The 17750-nt window shown below is 43.4% G+C and overlaps 1 protein-coding gene across 2 annotated transcripts in view; it reads left to right on the top strand.

Annotated features, from left to right (window-relative positions):
- LOC136682476 (ankyrin repeat domain-containing protein 50-like) overlaps positions 1-17750 on the top strand; it is a 50406-nt gene that overhangs the window by 11012 nt on the left and 21644 nt on the right. For both annotated transcript variants that reach the window (XM_066658909.1, XM_066658908.1), the window contains exon 3: positions 9266-9498. In XM_066658909.1, coding sequence (XP_066515006.1) covers positions 9266-9498 — 233 coding nt within the window. The remainder of the gene's footprint in view (positions 1-9265; positions 9499-17750) is intronic.

The following is a 17750-nucleotide window of genomic DNA, read 5'->3' as shown; positions in this document are numbered from 1 at the left end:
TAGCTTTGCACTGGGGCTGGACGATGTGGTCAAAAATTATATCACGATATATTTCTAAATTTCAGTCAATACGATATAGTTCCGATATCGATATAAGCAACATACTAGCCACAGAAAAGCTGCCCACAATAAACAAGCAACATGACATCACAGTCAAACATAAACCCCTCAGCTTTGTAAATGTTAGTATTTTTAACTGGTGACAGCGCCCTGTAATAATCCTCAGTCTGTGACAGATGCTGTAAGTGATGTGTATTGAAATATTGAAAATGGGTTTAAAAATTATAACATAATTTTTATTGGAAAAAAATGATATTGCGATAAATATCGCTATCAAATTATTGCCAAACCTTACTTTCATTGGAGCTGGAGTAAAAGTTGTGATAGTTAACAGCATTCTCAATCAATTTGCATACGACACGATTCCCTACCCTCCTCCAAAAGTTACGTAGTGTAGATTCTGGGGTGCTGAGCCTGCAGTAGCAATGACAGACGCATCACTGATTTTTGAAAATATAATTTTAATGTAAAAATACTGCTATCTCTGAAACATTGTATTTTGGCGCATGTTTAGAGTCAGTTTAGAAGCAGGATCTGTTCAGACTGATGTTGAATGTTAGTTACGATAAAAAGACAGTGAACAGCTAGAAAAAGTCCAAATCAAATTTGCTCAGAAAGCTAGGTCTAAGGTGCGGGTTTTGTTCTCTCTACGGTGAACTGGTACGACTTATCGAACGTATCGAATGTGATTCCGATTATTTGTGCAGTGGGAAGTGAAGGAAAAAAAAGTGCAACCAACTTCTACGACTGAACTTTAGAAGTTTGGGCAAAAATATCTTTAGACAAACTGAAAGCAGAAAAGAGCAGAAGCTATAATGCAGCCAAAGGATGGCCTCGGTGAGTGGTATTTAGTCGTCGAGGCTGCAGTGTGGTTTTCTGTTGACGTGCGATGGGTCCGTTTATGTGGGAAGGTGTTAAAGCCGTTCTCTGGCACATGGCTGAATGAGATGACGGCTAATCGGTGCCTTTAAGGTCTCTGAGTTAGCTCTAATGGGAGATGCTTTGCCGTAAAGCAGCAGAGAGACAGCAGACATTAGAGCAGCCTCAGCATTAGCCTGTACTCTGTCATTTAGTGTGTATTAGTAATGGAAAACAAGAGAGGCTGAGGAGAGCTGACGGTGCCCTGCTGGAAAAGAAAAAGAGAGGGAGAGCTAAAGAGAGGGTACGGGATAGGGGAAGAAAAAAAAAGGACAGAAAATGAAATAGAAAGGGGAGGAGAGAGGGAAAGGATGTGTGAGAGACAGACAGAGAGAGAGAGAGAGAGAGAGAGAGAGAAAGAAGAAGGACAAATGCTGAATAAGAAATAAAAAAGGAGAATATAATGAGATAAAAATAGAGAAAAAAAGGAAAGAGAGAGAGAGAAGAAGAAGAAGAAAAGCTGAATAAGAAATAAAAAAGGAGAATATAATGAGATAAAAATAGAGAAAAAAAGGAGAGAGAGAGAGAAGAAGAAAAGCTGAATAAGAAATAAAAAAGGAGAATATAATGAGATAAAAATAGAGAAAAAAAGGAAAGAGAGAGAGAGAAGAAGAAGAAGGAGAAAAGCTGAATAAGAAAAAAAGAGAATATAATGAGATAAAAATAGAGAAAAAAAGGAAAAAGAGAGAGAGAGAGAGAGAGAGAAGAAAAAGAACGAGAAAAGCTGAATAAGAAATAAAAAGAGAATATAATGAGATAAAAATAGAGAAAAAAAGGAGAGAGAGAGAGAGAAGGAGAAAAGCTGAATAAGAAATAAAAAGAGAATATAATGAGACAAAAATAGAGAAAAAAAAGGAAAAAAAGAGAGAGAGAGAGAAGAAAAAGAAGGAGAAAAGCTGAATAAGAAATAAGAGAATATAATGAGATAAAAATAGAGAAAAAGGAGGGAGAGAGAGAGCTGCAGTAGGAAAAAGGTGCATGAGAGAGAGAGAGAGAGAGAGAGAAGGGCACATGCTGTGTAAGGGCTAATGAAGGATGAAAAGAAAAGGATGCAGGAAGCAATGCTCTCTCTCTCTCTCTCTCTCTCTCTCTCTCTCTCTCTCTCTCTCTCTCTCTCTCTCTCTCTCTCTCAGCAGGCTGCCTGGGTGGGAGATGACTCAGCTCAGTCCACGTAGCTGTGAGAGAGAGGGGGGCGGGATGTTGGAGACCTTCTCCAGGAGCAGCCTGTTGCTTATTTAGGAGATAAATGAGAGCGGGACAGTGAAATGTGGGAGAGAGAGAGAGAGAGAGAGAGAGACGTTACAAATCTCATTGTTAGTGCTGCAGTTATCTAAGGCCAATATCGAGAGCTAAGTGGTCGTTCACATGGTGTGGACTAGACCTCTGTGGATATGGAGTTGGAGTTGTGCACTTAGTCAGGAAAACGCACACACATACACATAGATATATACACACACACACACACACACACACAAGCCTGAGAAATCGTGCTTGGTGTAATTCCCCATGGAGTGTGTGGGAGAGCAGCCGGACACAATGGAGGACGCTGGTTGACGTTTGAAAGCGTTGACCATTCAGAGAATGAAGCCCTAGAAGCTTATGTTCTGTACAGTGAGTGGTCTTCTTTGATTTGTTATTGGAAAACACACTTATATTATCAATATGGTGTGTGTGTGTGTGTGTGCTAGGAATATATTGGTGCTTTTTCCACTGCATGGCACCTACTCAAATGTACCCTGCTCTATTTGCTTTTTTAGGGACTTGTGCCTTGTAGATTTTCCACTGTTATGTCCCACACACAATGCAGCTGGTGATGTCACAAATCTTTGTTTCCAGGTAAACAGCTGGAAACCACAACAACGGCAGCGATTTAAGATTAAGTGGTGTTTACTCATCGTGTATTGGCGTGTTATTGATGTTGTTTGGGACTGAACACTGCTCCGTCATCAGTTCAGAGAGATCAGAAGCGTTTGTTCCTTCCTTGTTGCAGCATCCACCTCTCGCTGGGTTGTTTTGTCAGCCACCGATCGGATGAGAGTTTGAACCTCTTCAAAAGACCACGGTGTAATTTTACGAGCTGCCGTTGTGAGTCAGATATAAACAAATGTGATCTCTGCAGTAGCTGGAGATTTTACAGATGGAGAGTTGGTGCTGGACGTCTGCGCTGTGAGGCGTAGAGTGACGACTCTCTCTGGACAGTCAGCGCTCTGCAAGGTTTACACGACTCAGTTTAGTCCCTACTTGGTTCACTTGAAAACACGAGAGAACCCAGTTTCCGGACCAGGACCAGATTTACCTGAAGGAGCTCGGAGGATTCTGTTCCTTTAATGAATGGATTAATGAATGAACAGCCAACATATTCATACTCAGTATACACAAGTTTAAAAGCAAGGGCATTGTTGACCTGTCGGGCGGTGTGGACCTGATTTCACTCAACAAACCATAATCTTCAGATGGAAATGTGAAGCACTGAAAGAATGTTAGACTGTGTCCTCGGTTCCTGTCGAGAGGTTGGACTCCGGAACTGTGTCTGACCTTGGCCACACTGTAGCGCCGACAAAAACACCAAGCTTTCCTTGTGTTGAAAAACAGGCTTATCGCCCACTCACCTCAAAAAATCATGGGGGTGAATGTGTAGTACTGAGGTTGTACTGGGATCAGCTCTGAATCCCAAACTCCACTGCAACTCATCCCAAAAATGTATGGGAAGAGGTGGAGCTTAGTCAGTCCTGATACCTCATATTTCATCCCTCTTAAAGTCCCTGTAGGTGCAGCTGCTTCAGGTTTTCTCGTTCCATTTCGTGCATTTCAGTGCAAAGTTTTTTAAAGTGCACACAATGCATAGGTTTTGTGTAACAGCCTATAGTTAAAAATAAATCACTTTTTCATTCATTCATTCATTATCTGTAACCGCTTATCCAATTCAGGGTCGCGGTGGGTCCAGAGCCTACCTGGAATCATTGGGCGCAAGGCAGGAATACACCCTGGAGGGGGCGCCAGTCCTTCACAGGGCAACACAGACACACACTCACACATTCACTCACACACTCACACCTACGGACACTTTTTGAGTCGCCAATCCACCTACCAACGTGTGTTTTTGGACTGCGGGAGGAAACCGGAACACCCGGAGGAAACCCACGCAGACACAGGGAGAACACACCACACTCCTCACAGACAGTCACCCGGAGCGGGAATCAGACCCACAACCTACAGGTCCCTGGAGCTGTGTGACTGCGACACTACCTGCTGCGCCACCGTGCCACCACTTTTTCATTGGATTTGCAATTTAATTTTGATCTGGAATCCACCAACCCACACACTGTGAAACAAGACCACCCAGAAACAAGACCACTGTGTGTTGCCTAAGTCAAAAAACATGGCATAAAACGAGCCGCTCTGATTTTACTTCTGACATCAAGTGCAGAGACTTTAGAATTGCCCCGCCCCCTCGTCGGACTCTGTCCAATCACAGCGCTGGACCCGCCTTTATGTGAGAGCGGATAGACGAGGTTAAACACAGCAAAACAGACACCACAGGTGCAGAGAAAGAGAACCGAGCGAAACGGCTAAAAACAACAGCTTCACCGCTGTGAGCTCAGGGGCGGGGTGAACAGCGAGCGGCTCATTATCAGTGCTGAAACAGGGCTGTTTAGACAGGGAGAACCTTGTGGTGTTTTAACCAAAGCAGGTCAAAGATGTTTGTTTAAAACCCAGAAATGTGATCCACTCTGGAGAAGAAGGAGAAATGGTATAAAAAAAGAAAGCATGGTTCCGTTTGTAGTCAAAGTTAGTGGCAAACGAGGACAAATTTGTGAAATGCAGGAACCTTCAGCCTGTTATTCCCTTAAATGTGGTGAGACCTAGTTTGTCAGCTACTCAGGCAGAGAGACAGAGAGACAGAGAGAGAGAGAGAGAGAGAAGCGAGAGAGTGGGGATGAGTGTCTGCTGTGAGGAGTCTTCAAACAGAGAGAAGGGGACTGCCGTTGTCTCTCTGAGAGGATTTGAGGACGTTGATGTTTTCAGTCTTTGTTGGAGGGAGATATCCGGCGACGTTAGGTTCTGCCTGAGAGAACTGTCTCCTTCTTTTCATCTGTGTGTTTGTGTGTGTCCTGGGTTGTGGACTGTCTGAAATAATATGTCGGTTTGTCTGCGCAGTGCTGGCTAAACTCCAGCTCACCTCTGGGTTAAGGTCGGTTCAATGCCTCAGCGCCGGACCGGCCGCAGTGCTCCATGTTCATACCTGTGCCACTGTCGCCGACGGCTGCATATTTCAGCAAACAAACGACTGATCACACGTCATTAAAATCTCTTTTTCTCTCCCTCTTCTACATTTTTTACTCTATCTCTCTCTTTGTCTCACTCCATTCTCATCCACCCTCTCTCTTCCCTACCTCCTTCTTTTCTCCTACTTTCTCAGTTCGTTGCTCTTTTCCGAATCTTTCTTTTCTCTCTTTGGTCTCTTTTCCTCTGCAGGGCTGAACGGTTCTGAACAGGGACGATAACCGTTCCGGTGTCTTTTACGCTTACAGATCCAGCCGAGCCCGGTTTTCTCAACACGGTCGGGAAACAGAACCGTTGTTTGGGAGGGGCTTAAATTATGTAGGGATCCATTGATTGGTTCTTTAAGCCTGGGCTCTTTGCTGATCTGTGAGAACCGGAGCACGGAGAAGTGTTCAGTCCCAAAAACTAACACAACAAGCGAGTGAACATCGCTTAACTTTACCGTTGCCGTTGTGGTTTTCAAAGCCAGATGTGGTTTAGCAACGTCACCAACTCCATTTCTTGAGGTGGGGGGGTCCTGCAAGTGGAAAAGCAACAAGCTTTAACCCTGCCGAGCCGAGCCGAGCCGTGCAGAGTCGGACTCATGCGGTGGAAAAGCACCATTTCTCTCTTCTGAGGTCTGGGTCAGTACTTGGATGGGAGACTTCTTTCTAGTTTCTTGAGTGGCTGCTAGATATGGTATTGCTGGGGAAACGGGGGCACACTCCCTGTGATCTGTGTCAATCCCAATGCTTGAGCGCAGTGTCAGGGACACTATACTGAGCAAATAACACTGTCCCACTGAGGACCAGACTCTCTGGGGTCATGAATGGCACACACTCACACTATGGGAGGTCTCATGTTTGAATATATGTGTTAGTCTTGTAGGATTAGTTTGATTTATAATATTAATAATTGAAATCAGCTCAGCGATTTACACCTTTTTGTAATAATTGTAACAGCCCTCACACACTCACTGACTAAAACACAAACACACACACACATTTCTTTTGGCTGTTAAGCTGAAGCTGTTAAAAAGTAACTAGGTGAGTGCATTTCCCTCACCTGCTGTTCAGCACTTCTGATGGTTGGCAAGGCGCCAGGGTTGAGTTTCACTAGTGCATGCTGGGAGACTTCAGGTTAGATTCCCACATGGTGCCCCCCACACACACCCACACTTGTATTTGTGAATTTAGGGGACGTTACATAGACTTCCATTTATTTTGTTGAGATTTGTAATGTACTTTCCACAGGGTCCATTAGCTCAACTCTAACTCTAATCTTAATCCAAACTTAAAACATGTTTTCACTTTATAATGTAAGGATTTACATTGTGGCGGTTCTTGGGGGGGGGGGCTACGAGGAAGACAAATCCTCACAGTGACAGTGTGTAACAAGGTTTTGGTCCCCACAGTGTGATATTACTTGTACACACACACATACACACTCACACATACACACTCACACACAAACAAATGTAACTCAGTAAATCTGTAAGACATGGGCACATGTCCCAGCACTGCCCACTGCTCTGAACATCTTTACTAACTGTTCCATTATTTCTCTCTCTCTCTCTCTCTCTCTCTCCCCTCTCTCTCTCTCTCTCTCTCTCTCTCCCACACACACAATTTGGATGTGTTTCAGTTGTGGCACTTACCCCCCTCTGGCTTGCAGCTCAGTGTTTTTAGCGGGCAGTAACAGGGGCAGCTCTGCCGGAGGTAATGAGAGACCCAGCTGGCCGTGGATTAGCCATTAGCACCGGACCGAGTCCAGACCGGATCAGGGTCCATTAGGCTCAGAGTGAAAAGCCTGCTCCTGAATTAGGGCCGCATTCACAAAATGCCTTAGAGTTTAATTCTTCATAAATACTGTTTTATTTAAATGTTTTTTTTTTTCTAAACCTCCTGAACTCTAGGGTTATTATAAGGTTATTTATAATCAGACTGTTCTCCAGTTTATTAAAAGAAACACAGCAGACATTCAGTCAGTGACTCACCCTACATTGCTGTACTGGAATGTGGGAAAGCCAACATTGGTGTTATTTTTCTAACAATTTTGGTTATAATAATAATAGTAGACATAATCAATCGATCAGTCAGTGACCAAACTGGTTATATCTATCAATCAGAGAGTCTCGCTGTACTTTTATAATATCAGCAGACATCTATAATCAATCAGCCGATCAATCAAGTATCAGCCACCTTACAGTTGCTATACTGGGATATGGGAATGACACTGCATCCTGCTTTTTGTGTGTGTGTGTGTGTGTGTGTGTGTGAAGTTTGTGTTCTTGATAACTGGATAAGGCTTAAGATTAAATAAGCTTGAGATTTTAAAGAGCCGTAGGAGTCTGATCTGAGTCCATTAGACTTGCGTCTGTGGGATGGATTACACTGTGGCTTAGGGTTTTTACCGGAATCAGGTGTGGACATCTATAAATCTGTTATACGAGAGTCAGACAGAGAGAGATTGGATATTGCTTCCTGCATTGTGCTGAGTCATCAGTTTTCTCCTCTGCACTTTTCTATTGATCTAGCTGAAAGAGAGAGAGAGCGTCTACCTGTGTTTATCAGTACTTTAGGAGTCCGTTCTGAAAGAATATACATCGTATGTGGACAGCTGGCCAACGTTTCTATGTCAACCAACATTGCTGTGAGGATTTGCTGGTAAACTAAAGCCCTGTTCGGATGGGATTAGTTTTATGTGGGGAGCTGGGGTAATGTAATTTTTCCCCAAGATGACGGTAATGTTACTGGATAAGAAATCTCTGTGAATATAACGGAGATGGGAGGCTACACCGCCGTCACACAGTGTGGATCAGACACAGCAGAGCTACTGGAGTTTTTAGACTGTCACAACTGTTCTGAGATCAGCCCTCCCACCAAAAACATACAGCCCTCAACGACTTTATCTTCTAGTCCTTCATGAGAGATAGCGCGTGAGAAGGTGCAAAAAACTTTTCTAAAATTTCAACCAGTTATTATAACCAATGTTATAAACCGTTTAATGGTAACGACAAATGCTTATAACACGTTAGGAGGCTACTAGTGTGGGCTACACATAGTTGTACAGATTTGAGCATGGTACGTCATTCAGCCGCTGAGCTTTTACTTAAATCGCTACTTTAATGCTAATCCTTCAGCTCCTCCGTTCTTGAGAAAACCCGGGATATGACGTAATATTCCCCACATTTCAATTCGGACGGGATTAGTATAACCAAGGGTCATTTTTACTGTTTGTTTTACAGTAGGTAAAAGGCTCAGGAATCTTTTCTGAAATTGGATAAGTGACTGAGATGACTGAGATGTTCTATTCAGACATGATTAAAACTACTGAGATACTCCGGTAACAATTACTTTACTAAAACTAATCCCATCCGAATAATACTTTTCTTTGGTGCTTCAGAGCTTTTCATTCATTTCAATCAAGATGTGTGTGATACTGAATATCTGCGTCCAGGATAGTGCCATCTTAAAACAAAGTAACTATAAGAGGGTGGTGGGTGTATAACCCTTGTGTATATTGTACTGTACACTCCTCTTGGTGGTCCTCTAGTGTCTGAGTTCTTAACAATAAAACCCTGAAAACAGAACTAGGTCAGAATCCACTGAGTAATGAGAAGGAACTGAGTGACGCCGTCTGGCTCAGTTCTACACTTCGTCTGCCGCCTGTTTCCTCTGTGTTTAATTAGCTCGCCCTCCATGTTCCCGAATCCATTTTTCCCCCTCAGTATGTTTACGCAACCTCAGAAAGCAAACTCTGGAATAGTGTCTGACTCTTATTGGCTCATATTGGTTCAAGGGATGCAAATAATCTGCTAATTAATAATATTACACCAGTAATGGCTGCCACACAGCTGCCGGGCTCAGGGTCCTGGGTTCCATCCTTGCCTTGGGTCACCGTCCATGTGGGATTTTGTGTGTGATGAAGTGGAACAGTATTTATATACGACAGCTATTAAAGTGATTTTGATATAAGTATTAATGGTTTTTGTTTTTAAATCCTTTCCCTGCTCTTCTTTCAGGTGTGTGTTGTTGCCGTTGCTCAGCTGTAAGGCCCCTGCTCAGGCATTGTTTCTGCTGGTGGACTCTGTGGACGAGGGGGTGAAGGCAGGGGAAGGAGAGTCCAGGTCTAGTTCTTCCAGTCCCCGAAGCATTGGGGAGTTGCTCGCTGCCCATCACGAGCTCCTCCCACCATGGCTCCTCCTCATCTGCTCTGGAAGGAGACAGAACAAAAACATCACCAAGCTGTTCACAGGTCAGTCCTTACAGGGTCCTTACTGTCCCAGACCAGGCAAGCGTTTGTCAGGCAGGTGTCTCCAGGTGTACAGGTCGCATCCAAAATGCATCCCTTCCTTACTGGAGGTCCTTGAGAAACGTCGGTGCTTCATATCAGTGTCTTTGTTTACATGTGGGGTTTGATTTATATGGTATTGTAGTACAAGAAAATGTAGGGCAGAGTAAATAAATGTAGAAATGAAACATTATCACAGAGTTATAGTTATTAAACGGTTTGTAATCTATTTTATGTGGTAATTAAATCTAGACTAAGAAGACTAAGGTTTCAATGATTCTAATAATCAATTATTATTTATTCAGTGTAAAAGCTGACAGCTGCGTTTGACAAACACATTCATTTATTGTATTGTATTGTATTGGCCACTAAATTGTAAGGGGTGGGTAAGTCATTCGCAGTTACACAAGTGTGAATGAATTTATTGACCTTTGAGTAATTGAGCTTGAGGGTTTCAGGTCTGATGTGTAGAAGCTTTCAGTCTCTGTTTTCCCAGACGTAGTCTGTGTGAAACGCTTGTTATCTTACATTTACACAGGCGCTACAAGGCTAATGCCTTCAAACACTCACACAATCTCGAGAGATGACCATCAGCTCACTGGAGGAGATATATGAGAGAGAGTTTGCTCAGATGGTAACGTATCGGTCTACGATGCCAAGCAAACCACAAGCTGGATTCACAAAAGTGCCTTAAGAAAGTCTTAATTGATATACTTTTCGTACTTAAGGTAAAAGTTAAGATGACTAGTTATTATTCAGAAAACGTCTTACGAACTGTTAAGAAAAAATTTAAGAACAATTCGTATTCTTTAAAAATTAGTTTTGAACGGCTTTCTTAGCCTTACCCTTGACTTGGGGTTGAGTATGTTTCAGATAAGTCTCTAAAATCACCACTTTAATAACTGAAATACTACGAATAACGTTGATTGTCTTTAACATATTGTTCGTTTCTACGTAATTAACATAATGGCAAGCTTTAAAGTGTTTTTTTATTTATTTATTTTTCTGTTGACTATTTTCTCCACCCACTGTCTAAATTTTGTTTACTTAAATTTTTGAATGCTTAGATTGAGAAAGAAAAATAAACAATGAATAGTGTCTTGAGAAAGTAATTAAGACAATAACTTAGAACTTAATCAAATGTTTTGAGAACTGCATTTAAAAACAATAGCATGAACATCTTTAGATCTTTTGTAAGTTTGTCTGAGGAAATCTTTTGTGAATCTGGCCCGAGTTCCTTTCGCACCTGTGACGAGTAGATGGTTGTTTCTCGAGGTTGCGCTCACGGGGCGGTACATTCCCTCGCTTAAGGGCAAGGCCTCCCTCTTTCTCCAGGTTGACTTCCAGAATCTGGGATATGGCTCTGTGGTAGTGCACATGGACCAGTGACTCAGGATGAAATGGTAACATAAGATGAATGAATGAATGAATGTTCTTAGCTATGAAGCACACTTCGGACACCTTAGATAAAAGGGGAACTGTCGGATTTAACAAGAAGGACTTCATTTACCGCATGAGAAGGGCTTTATTTCTGCCGAGCGGTGGCGGGCGGGCGTGGGTGCAGCGTGGAGCTGGTTTGTTGGTGTTGATGCGTGTGAGAGTGGAGACAGGAGGGTGGTTCTGAGCGTCCTCTTCGTTCTGTGATTCAACAGGCCAGGTGTAAGATGACGAGATGATGATTTTTAATTTCACGCTCCACTCTTCACTGATGGCCATTTTCTCACTTTTTCGCTGTAAATAGATGAATCCCAGATGTGAGACTTTCTGAGACTCGAGGGAAGCTTCTCTCTCTTTCCATCGCTTTCTGTTTCTTTCTCTTTCTCTTTTATCTCAGACCGAACGCGCAGTTGTATTTGATTTGGCCGAACGTTTCGAGGCTGTGGATGAAACGGAACTAAGCTGTTTTCTGATATTAGCTCTGTCCAGGCTGATTTGATCTGTTGTCTGTGAGCCTGCCAGAGACAATAAGATTCTGTACGAGGAGAATATTCCCAGTTATGCTGTTTTATCTGCTTCTTGAATAATCCCATGCATAATCCTTTGTTTCCTCTGATTCCTATTCTGTCTGTCCCTTCCCAGCTTGTCTTAGACTTTGTTTCTTTCTCTCCCATTCCATTGTATGCTGGTTTTTGAATAGTCACATGTCTATATTAGAGCGTAAAATATTTCTCAGACATCAGTGGCACTTCAATCGGATTTGGTGTGAGGCTTTTTGTTTATTGTCTTTGGTCAAAACGATAGAACGATTTCTGATCAGTAGGTTAATGACAGCTATTGAAGAGTCCATGGCTGTGTGATATGAGCACACATCGATATTACGATTATATTGAACCGCTGGGATGTCGCTGGGAGCTTGTCCATCTCTGTCTGTTCATATTTGGTGAGTGATTATGTTTAAGTGTGAAACAGACTAAGGGATTAACATTGGTAAGAAACTGTGTTTACATTCGACTTCTTTATGTTCAGTGTCGTTTTCACTAAAGTCAAAACACGTCCAAATCACAGATACAGCATTGTTCTTTGGTACGAGCTGCTCGAGTCGCTCGGTCCGCCTCTGTGTTTAGGTTCTCCTTCGTGATGCTTCCATGTGACTGATTGGATGGGGCAGAGTCATGTGACTACATTGTGGTAGTGTGGATTTAAAGAGATAGTATCTATCTATTTGATACATGCAAGATTACATTGATTCGAGCTTCTGATTGTCAGTGTAAACCAAACATTAACAAACATATCATACGTTTGATACCCATAGATATCATTACACCACCTCTCATAGCTCTGATACCCACAGATATTAAAGTACCATCTCTTCTAACACACTTCAAAATATGTGAATTCAAAGCACCATTTGTTGAGTGTTTGAGGACATGGGTACATCAGGATTGTTTGTTGAAATCATTACAATACACACTGCCACACTCTTCACATCCACAGACATCAGCCCCCTCTCCTTCTGTGTCTCCCTCCCCCTCTCACTCTTTCTTCTTCGTTCTCTCTCTCCCTGCTGTCATCAAATGTGTGGGAATTTCACCTCAAGTACCACTCCAAACACCTACACGAGAACACACACCTCTCCGCTTCCTGCTTTTATGTAAGAGTCTCAGCTCTTTGCAGTTGTATAAAACCCATCCTTCAGCTTCATGAGGGTCCGTCGATGGATCCTCCTTCTGGTCAGAAATGCCAGCGTGTGGGAGTTGGATGCTCAGTGCCGGTGGCAAACGCTGACGAAGCTGTTGAGACGCATGTCCGGGGTTGATGTGAGATGGTGAAGTGACGCTGGGCTGCTCGTTACTCTCCTACACCGAGGAGGTTCAGGGTTGTGGACTCTCTGTTAATAAGGATTTTCACTGCTAGTGCCCACCATGGGGAAGATGTTGAGTCATGTGTCTGGTGGGTTGAATAGAGATGAATCTTGATACTTAGCGTAATACTTACTGTAATATTAATATGCTGTTGTGAGTCGGATAAAAACAAACGTAATCTCTGCTGCAGCTGGTGATTTTACAGATGGAGAGTTGGTGCTGGACGTCTGCACTGTGAGGCGCAGAGTGACGACTCTCTCTGGACAATCAGCGCTCTGCAAGGTTTACACAACACAGTTTAGTTCCTACTCAGCTCTTTCGGAACCACGAGAGAGCAGGGACTAAAAAAAGAATACAGTTCCAGGGCCAGGACCAAATTTACCTGATGGAGAAGCAGAAAAGCTGGGTAAAGTGGAGCAGAGTAGATTCCAGACAGTAGAAAAGCACCATATATTTGCTGCCTCAGCACTACCATGTGCTACTGATGAAGCCTCAGTGTGTGTGTGTGTGTGTGTGTGTGTGTGTGTGTGTGTGTGTGTGTGTGTGTGTGTGTGTGTGTGTGTGTGTGTGGTTAGGTTTGGCCTTGGTTGTTGTTTTAGTTCTTTGAGTGGGCTCTTTGGGTATGTCCCCTCACCACAATAAACACAACATATTCAACAGGAATTCACTGCAGCTTGGTTCTCTCGTCAGCTTTGGGAGAGTGTTGGATTGTAGTAGCACACGACTCAGACTCTGATTAATGACTCTGGCTGCTTGACCTGTCAGTTCCTGTGTTTTAGAAGGTTTTCTGTGATGGATTTCTGGTGCCAAGGCAACCTTTGAGTTGCGGTGCTTTTGTATAAATTATTCAGTGTAATGCAAGTGTAGATGGGGACTAAGTCATGGTCTCGGGGTGGGGACGTACAGGACCACCTAGTCAGAAAACAGAACTGGTTCATACTGGAGAATCCCGTTTCTGCTTGCCATCCATTGCTCGTGCCGCTTTCAGTGCATCCCCGAGGAGGAGGAGGGCAGCAAGTTTAACTACTTCATGCCCATTCAGACTATTTCTAAAGGAACTATAAGCTGTATGAACCACTACCATTACACAAACCATGGCAAAGACCTTTAAATATGTAATAAATAATGAATAATAATAAATAATAAAAAGCTTTTAATCTATAGTGATGAGCGAGCTGCAGTTGCCTCAGGAAAACCGATGTTCTGCGTATTTAATTTTTGTGTTAACTTTTTCAAAGGTGAGACTAGACTATATTGCTGAGCGATACAGCCATGATTTATATTACGATATTTTTCAAAATTTTGGTTGAAGAAATGGATATGAATTGAAACCAATAAACGGTGGTGCAGCAGGTGGTTTTGCAGTCACACAGCTCCAGGGACGTCCAGGGTGACTGTCTGTGAGGAGTTTGTTGTGTTCTCCCTGTGTTCGCATGGGTTTCCTCCGGGTGACTGTCTGCGAGGAGTTTGTTGTGTTCTCCCTGTGTCCGCATGGGTTTCCTCTGTGTGACTGTCTGTGAGGAGTTTGTTGTGTTCTCCCTGTGTCCGCATGGGTTTCCTCCAGGTGACTGTCTGTGAGGAGTTTGTTGTGTTCTCCCTGTGTCCGCATGGGTTTCCTCCGGGTGACTGTCTGCGAGGAGTTTGTTGTGTTCTCCCTGTGTCTGCATGGGTTTCCTCCGGGTGACTGTCTGCGAGGAGTTTGTTGTGTTCTCCCTGTGTCCGCATGGGTTTCCTCCGGGTGACTGTCTGTGAGGAGTTTGTTGTGTTCTCCCTGGGTCCGCATGGGTTTCCTCCAGGTGACTGTCTGCGAGGAGTTTGTTGTGTTCTCCCTGTGTCCACGTGGGTTTCCTCCGGGTGACTGTCTGCGAGGAGTTTGTTGTGTTCTCCCTGGGTCCGCATGGGTTTCCTCCAGGTGACTGTCTGTGAGGAGTTTGTTGTGTTCTCCCTGTGTCCGCATGGGTTTCCTCCGGGTGACTGTCTGTGAGGAGTTTGTTGTGTTCTCCCTGGGTCCGCATGGGTTTCCTCCAGGTGACTGTCTGTGAGGAGTTTGTTGTGTTCTCCCTGTGTCCGCATGGGTTTCCTCCAGGTGACTGTCTGCGAGGAGTTTGTTGTGTTCTCCCTGTGTCCGCATGGGTTTCCTCCAGGTGACTGTCTGTGAGGAGTTTGTTGTGTTCTCCCTGTGTCCGCATGGGTTTCCTCCAGGTGACTGTCTGTGAGGAGTTTGTTGTGTTCTCCCTGTGTCCACGTGGGTTTCCTCCGGGTGACTGTCTGTGAGGAGTTTGTTGTGTTCTCCCTGTGTCCGCATGGGTTTCCTCCAGGTGACTGTCTGTGAGGAGTTTGTTGTGTTCTCCCTGTGTCCGCATGGGTTTCCTCCAGGTGACTGTCTGTGAGGAGTTTGTTGTGTTCTCCCTGTGTCCACGTGGGTTTCCTCCGGGTGACTGTCTGTGAGGAGTTTGTTGTGTTCTCCCTGTGTTCTCTGTTGTATTCATATTTTTAAACTAACTTTAAAATTGTGGGAAATGAACTGATGTAATTAACCTCAATCAATGCCAGAAGCTATACATAACATATACAGAAATACTGAAAATGTGTTTAAAAATCATATTGTTATTGAAACATTTTATATTGCGATATATATTGATAATGAATTATTGTCTAGCCCTAGGTGAGACTTGGCTAAGCTGTCACTTCACACGGCTTTATTAGGGACATATTCTACTGCTTTTCCACAAGTTAGCACAGTTCCCTTCTTAATGAAAGGTTTATGTACTGCTTTGGTCACGCTACCACAAGGATCAAACCTTTATCACTTTGTCTAAACAAGCCTCATCAGAATGGCCCACTTTAGCCCTTGTTCCTTTGAAGCAACACTTGGTAGTATTTTTTATAATCTTAAAATTACAGCTTCAAAATCATTGTGATAGCCACTGGGCTGTAGTAGGGAGAATAGAGCCTCTGTCATTGGTACTCAGGGTTCTGCACTGCAGAAACTGCACTGTGTAATGTTTGAAGGAGGAGTTTTGCTTAGTTCTTTCATTTCTCTACTCTCTCTGTGTCTGGTAAAGCCATCTGTTGTGTTGTTGTACTCTTAACCCCGCCTTTACATTGTGACATAAGCACATTGTGATGAGGGGGCGGGGCCACATTAAAGTCTCTACACTTGACGTTGTTTCACAGTGTGTGGGTTGGATGGGCTCCTGATACAGAAATGAATGTACACAGGCACTGAACATGTGAGTATCTCATATTATTTCCTGTTTAATATTGCTCTCAAAATCAGAAAGATGTTTGTGTTACCAAATTTTCAATAAAAAATGATTGTGATGGTGAAATGGAGACTCTCTCTTCCTCCCCACAAACTTGTCACTGCTGACCTTAGTGGAGCTGGAGTCTTTGCGATCGCCCGCTTCTCGCCGCTCTGGATCCTGTGTGATTCATTTACTTCTTTTTCTTTAGGGAGTAATGTGACCACAGCAGTTTAGACTGGAAAAGTAGCCGTGAGCCCTGGCTTTAGTCACCTGCTCAGTGTATCCAATAAAGCTAGTAGTTGGAACACCGTCAGTAAATCCAGAAATCACATGCTGCTGTGGGGCTGCAATTCAGAGCACAACGTAAGCATACAGTTATAGCTGTACTTCTATGATTTTAATCCAGTCTTCCATCTATTTTTTCATATTAACAGCAGCTTGGCACTGAACTATACTTAGAAACACTGATTCGATAGACCCAGTAATTACACGTTGTGTGGGAAAGCTTCTGGATGCAGAGCAGGAGCAGGAGAGGGAGGAGGAATTGAGGTCAAGCTCAGCCTAAAAATACACATAAAAAAAAAAAAAGAAAGAAAGAAATACACACTGCATTGTACACTCGTCCAGTTTCTTTGGCAGTGAACTTCACGCCAGGTTTGAGAGCTGCTTCGTGTGGGACTGAGGCCATTTAACCCTGTCTGTGGCTGTAATATACCTGGCCTTCAATGAAGAAGGACTATGGCCAGTGTTTGGTCTCTGGCTCCTCCAGTGTTTTCAGAAACTGAAGTTATGTTCACGCCTCATTAATCGATGTGGATTTCTTTGCTCAGATCAGATGTAGCGGACTTTGACAGTTCTCATTCATAATGTAAATGTCCTGTGATGTGAATGGATCTGTCGCAGAAACTGCAGCAAATGCACTTTGATACATTTATGCATGTCACGTCCTTCACCCACACGACTCGTATTAAAACTGCCCAAATGGCCGTGTTAGTAGCTCATTTGTGCATTGCAGTTTGCTCAGGAGGACAGCACACAGCTCGTAAAGTGGTTATGATTAGGATGAGAAGGATAAGAAAGGCCAGATGGCATTTACTGCTGCACTAAGAGACTCAGTGATGAATCTCAGTGTCTTCCTCCACCCTATGTAGTGCACACTGTATGTCATAAAATGATTGTTGCTGTGTTGTATGTTGAAGTATAACACAATCTTTATTTCATTGTTACTATATTTAAGCTTCACATCTTACAGGTGATGGATGAATGAATGAAGTTCAGTTTGGGGAGAAGTCTTTCTGGACTTGCTTTTGTCCAGATATTGGTCTGACCACGAGAACAAATCTGTCACCACGCGGCTAGCTACACAGGCCATGGCTAATATCAACATCAGGGGGATCTCTGGAGTAATTACTGGGCCTTAGATGGGGGATATATTTGGATTTCTCTTCCTCTGTCCCCCACCCCTCTCTCTCTCTCTCTCTCTCTATCTCTCTCTCTCTCTCTCTTTCATTTTTCTGTCTCTTCACTTACCTTTCCCTCTCTCATTCTCTCTTTTCAGGGTCTGGATTTTCTTCCTTTGTTTAAGATTGTTCTGGCTGCATCTCTGATATCTCTTCTCTCTCTCTCTCTCTCTCTCTCTTCTATCTCTGTGACACTAGTCCGAGAC

This window comes from Hoplias malabaricus, unplaced genomic scaffold, assembly GCF_029633855.1.
Source record: "Hoplias malabaricus isolate fHopMal1 unplaced genomic scaffold, fHopMal1.hap1 scaffold_162, whole genome shotgun sequence".
Taxonomy (NCBI): Eukaryota; Metazoa; Chordata; class Actinopteri; order Characiformes; family Erythrinidae; genus Hoplias; species Hoplias malabaricus.
Note: the sequence above shows the minus strand (reverse complement) of the source record. Positions and strands in the feature narration are given on the sequence as shown.